A 4496-nucleotide genomic window follows, 5' to 3' on the forward strand; every position below is an offset into this window, starting at 1 on the left:
GGGCATGAAGCCACACTCCAGGCAGCCCCACAGACCCCACACCAACCAAAGGCACGGGCAGAACCAAGCCAGAAACTCACCTTTGCAGGGCTACAGCAACCACTGCCGCCAAGCACGGCTGAAACTGCCCGTCACCTTGCGTTTTTGCAAGTCTCCTCATGAGACACCTCTGCCTTTCCCTCCTACACTGTGTTCTTTAGTACAGGAAGAGGCACCTGGTTGATCTTCTCTTTAACAGGTTATTAGACTATTCAGCTATCCAAAAGAGAGAGGGAGTGAGAGAGAAGAGAGAAATGCAGATGAACTGAACTGCAGAAGAAGATCATTGACTACAAAGCAAAAGACCCAGAGACCAGCTGGTGGTTTTACAGGGACAAAAGCAGGTGCAGGAAGAAGTACACAGAAGTGTTTGCAGGTAAAACCTAGCAGGAGACTAACGGTTCGTGATCTTACCCAGTATCACTAGAAGGCAGAGGCTGCTGTCAGAGCTGATCGGAGATGTGCCAAGACATTTAATAAAGTCAAGCTGCTGTTTCCATCCAGCTTAAAAATGTCAACTTACATCCCTCTCCTGTTGCGGAATACAGCACGGTGTGTACGATCGTGAAGTACTGAGACACGATTTCACCTCACATGGGGCAAGTTAAAAACATCTGAGGGTGGCACCCCAGCTCCTCTCACGGGTGGCCAGCCGGGTGCCCGAGCTGCTCACAGAAGCAGCCGTACGGCGCAGTGTGACCACGACGGTGCCCAGCACCTTTTGAGATGCACTGCTGGCACTGCTGCAGGGACAGGGCTTGTTTCCACCAGAGCAGGTGCTGCTTTCAACAGCTTTCCACCCACTGGCACCCCCAAACCCGAAATAACCCTTAGACCTGGTAGCATTGCCCAAATCCAGGAAGAAACCCTAAAGCCAGGTGCACCCCACACCCGGCAGCACCCCCCAAAACCTCCAGCACGCACCTGACACGGCAACAACCCCAAACCCTGAGGTTTCCCCTCAAATTGGCAGCACCCACCAGACCCAGACACACACCCCAAAAGCTGTTTGCAACCTCCAAACCCACAAACACCCCCGAGCCCAGGAGCACACCTTAAACCTGTGAAGGGTCCCCCAAGTCCAGAAAGAGCTGCCAAATGCAGAAACAGCCCCAAACCGGGCACCTTTCTGCAGATCAGGCAGCTCCCTCCAAAACTGGCAGCACTGCCCAGCCCCAGCTGGGCGCAGCCGCCTGAGCCTCGTGACTGACAAATGAGCGTGGGATCTTCCAGGTCAGATGAGATGAGCAGCCAACTTTATTGTGCTGGGGGATGGGGGCCAGCACTTGGAGCTGGTGCGTGACCAGTCAGCAGCGTCTTCCAGGCCGGCTGTATGGTTTTTGCGCCCGACGCTTTAACCGTGAGCGGTGTCGGATCCGGTCTGGCCCAAGGTGGCTGGAGCGGCTGCTGGTCTCTAGCGCCAGAGCGCCACAGGACAGCCCTGATGCCGCCTGCCTGGCGGAGGTGGAGCGGCTCCTCTCGAGTGCCAGGGTGCCAAGGAGGAGCCCCACTGTCACCTGCTCGGCAGTGCTGGGGCTTCTGGGCTCAGCACTTGGGGCTGGCACACAGCTGGTCCCACGGTGTTTTCCAGGCCGGCTGTACGGCTTTTGCGCTCGACGTTGTAACCGCGAGCGGTGTCGGATCCGGTCTGGCCCAGGGTGGCTGGAGCGGCTGCTGCTTTCAGGCACTGGGGACCTGTGGGATGGCCCCAGGGGTGCCTGGGTGATGGTGCTGGGCCTGCTGCTCTCATACACCAGGGAGCTGTGGGAAAGCCCTGCTGCCGCCTGGCTGGCGGTGCTGCAGCTGGCAAGCTCTGAATTGTCACTGGAGGCTGTGAGGGGAGGCAGGAAGGTCAGCAGCACAGCCACCCAGCTCCGGGCAGGAGAGGCCATCGTGGTGCCCACAGCCCTCCTGGAGCCAAGCCCACCCTAAGCCCCCCCTACCAGGCCTAGCCTGGCCCCTGGCCCCAGCGCAGGGGCACCCGGGTGCTTTGCCTCTTACCAGTGCCCAGGCCAGCACAGCAATCACACTCCCAGGTGGTTGTGCCATTCCACAAGTAGGAGCAGCACCGGTGGATGCCTTCGGCAGCACAAGAGCTGCACAGGAGCAGTTGCCAGGACCTGTGGAAGCAAACGGGTTGCTGGTTGCGAGGACAAAGTGACACCAGCAGGGGACTGCCTGGCAGAGCCTTTTTTCTAAGTGCTTCCTCCCCGAGCCTGTGCGGAGGCAGAGCTCCCGTGTAGAGCCCTAGACTGCTGCTTTGGCAACCTACCCCTCTTCCTCTGCCTGCTCCCTGCCTCTCGGGCAAAGGCACTTGCGGGCACTGCAGCGGATGTGCCTCTGATATACCAGTCCAAAGGCTTGGTCGCTCTCCCATGATGGTTGTCTGCCGGAGAAGGAAGGGAAAGTGTTGGGCCCCTGCTGCCCCAGCATCAGGCAGACCCAGGCCGTCCCTGCTCTCCCGCCCCGCCCGGTTTCCAACTCCTCCATGAAGCTGCGGACAAGAGTCAGGGGACAGCAGAAGGCCAGGCCTGCCGGGGCAGTCCCTGGCCTGGCACCACGCTTGCGCCTGATGTCTTGTGACTTGGGAAGAGAAAAACCAACCTCTTGGAGACTCGAATCCCCATGGTGAGCATTTCCATCACAAAAAGATCTTTGTCTTGGCAATGCAAGCAGCGGAAGCAGATGCCAGCATGGATAGCCTGCTTCTGGATGCAGCTCCGGTGGAACCAGGCATGTTGGCATGCTGGGCACACCATGGTGCGGTAGGACTTTTTGTCCTCCACAGGGTCCAAGCAGATGACGCAGGTGCTGCTGTGCTCTGGAGTGGCCTGCACTGCCTGCTTTGGGCGGTGCTTCCAGCAGAAGGACCTGGGGGGAAGATGGAAGGGATGGGCAAGGTGAGATGAGACGTGCTGAGTCCCTCCCTGGCAATGGTGAGGAGGGCAGAGGAGCTGTGAAGGAGCCCCAGACCCTGTCCGGGCTCTGGCCGTGGCTGTGGCTGTGGCAGGCTGCTGGGAAGTGTCCCTGTAGGTTCCTCACTTGGGTGCCCACTGCTGGCAGAAGGGGGCTTGGAGACAAGGAGGCTCCTGCGCAAGGGCCGGCAGCCCTTACCTGTACAGCCCGAAGAACTGGGTGACACACTCGCCCTCTGAGGCGCAGGGGAGATGGAAGCTGCGGTCGCACCCCTTCTCCCGGCAGGTGATGGTGGCTCCCATCTCGCCGCAAACGAAGCAGCGCTGGAAAGAGCACAGCGGACCCATCAGCAGCAGGCTCCGGGCATGCGTGGCTGGCCCCACGCCACTGGGCTGTGGGCACTGCTGGCTCACACCCCACAGATCCGCATGGTGCATGAGGCTTTTGCTTGTGCCGGAGCCTCGGTGGAGCTGCTGGGAGCAGGCATTTGTCCCAGAGCTGATGGAAGGGCTGGGATTTCTTTCTTGGGGGCCAGGAGGAGCTCCCGCAAAGCTCTCCTGGTGCAAACCTCCCTGCTCTTGCCAGGTCCTCACCTTCTGGGCTGCCTCCTGGATTGCGCGTCTGGTGTCCTCAACAAGAAACCTGTTCCTGCGCTCTTGCGGAAAACGCCCGCTGGCAAGAAACTGCAGAGCAGAGAAGGCCAGGAGCGCATTAGATCAGCAAGGAAGGGACTATTCCTGGCAGAAAGCTGGAGGGAGTCCCGGGGGAACTCACCAGGCAATAGGTGTGGGCACAGAGCCCTTTCTTTGTTGTTTTGTACCCACAGATATCTGGGTCAGCCTCTGCCCGGCGACACAGCATGCATGCTGAGGGGAGAGAGCAAATGCCGCTGGGAATGAGCACCTCTGCAGGGGAAGTGTCCCTGCGGGATCACCCCCAAGGCCCTGCTCTGACCCTGCCTAGCTGGCTGAAGGGCAGGGCTGGGGCCTTTGGAGAAGAAGGGGGCATAGCAGGCACGGGTGCCCCAGCAGGTGCCCACAGCCCAGCCTGGGCCCCGCTTGCTGAGGAGGGACCCTGCCCTGGGGTGCTTGGGGAGCTCCTGCCTTCCCCTGCCACCGGTCTTGGCCACACACAGACTGCCCCGACAACCCCTCTGCCAGCCATGGGGAGCTGTGGGGAGAGATACTTTGCTCTCACCTTGCTCCCTCGAGTCGGGGTCCTGCTGCTTCATGGCGAACATGGTGCACGTCAATGGCGAGCGCTTGGAGAGCCTCTGCCCCAGCAGTGCCGGGGTTTCTCCTCCAGACGCTCCTCTGCCAACCCTGAGGGAGCAGCAGGACACGGTGAGCTTGCAGCACAGGCCCTGGAGCCCCAAGGTGTGAGGCTGCCCTCCTCCCTCGGCAGCCCCGGGCAAGCCCCTTCCTCGCCTGCCCTCTCCTCACCTCACCAGGTTGCACTGACACACGGCCGGAGCCCAGCAGCCATTTATCCAGGCCTTGGCAATGCATCACAGTGGCCGCTGTGACATCACCACCACACGT

The 4496-nt window shown here is 60.6% G+C and overlaps 1 protein-coding gene across 1 annotated transcript; it reads right to left on the reverse strand.

Annotated features, from left to right (window-relative positions):
* Positions 1 to 1346: 1346 nt before the first annotated feature.
* LOC132321843 (PHD finger protein 7-like) lies at positions 1347 to 4195 on the reverse strand. The gene is made up of 8 exons (XM_059835253.1): positions 4153 to 4195; positions 3730 to 3821; positions 3549 to 3638; positions 3154 to 3278; positions 2644 to 2910; positions 2312 to 2425; positions 2041 to 2159; positions 1347 to 1870 (listed from the first exon to the last, which is right to left on the reverse strand). Exons 1-8 carry the CDS (start codon positions 4193 to 4195, stop codon positions 1347 to 1349), a joined length of 1374 nt encoding a protein of 457 aa, XP_059691236.1.
* Positions 4196 to 4496: the final 301 nt, after the last annotated feature.

Source organism: Gavia stellata, unplaced genomic scaffold, assembly GCF_030936135.1.
Source record: "Gavia stellata isolate bGavSte3 unplaced genomic scaffold, bGavSte3.hap2 HAP2_SCAFFOLD_116, whole genome shotgun sequence".
Classification (NCBI taxonomy): domain Eukaryota; kingdom Metazoa; phylum Chordata; class Aves; order Gaviiformes; family Gaviidae; genus Gavia; species Gavia stellata.

Coding starts and splice junctions, on each gene's coding strand:
- LOC132321843 (XM_059835253.1), bottom strand. CDS start 4,195: ATGTTCGCCATGAAGCAGCAGGACCCCGACTCGAGGGAGCAAG. Junction 3,822..4,152: donor CCCCGACTCGAGGGAGCAAG/GTGAGAGCAAAG, acceptor CTCTCCCCTCAG/CATGCATGCTGTGTCGCCGG. Junction 3,279..3,548: donor TCCAGGAGGCAGCCCAGAAG/GTGAGGACCTGG, acceptor TGCTCTTTCCAG/CGCTGCTTCGTTTGCGGCGA.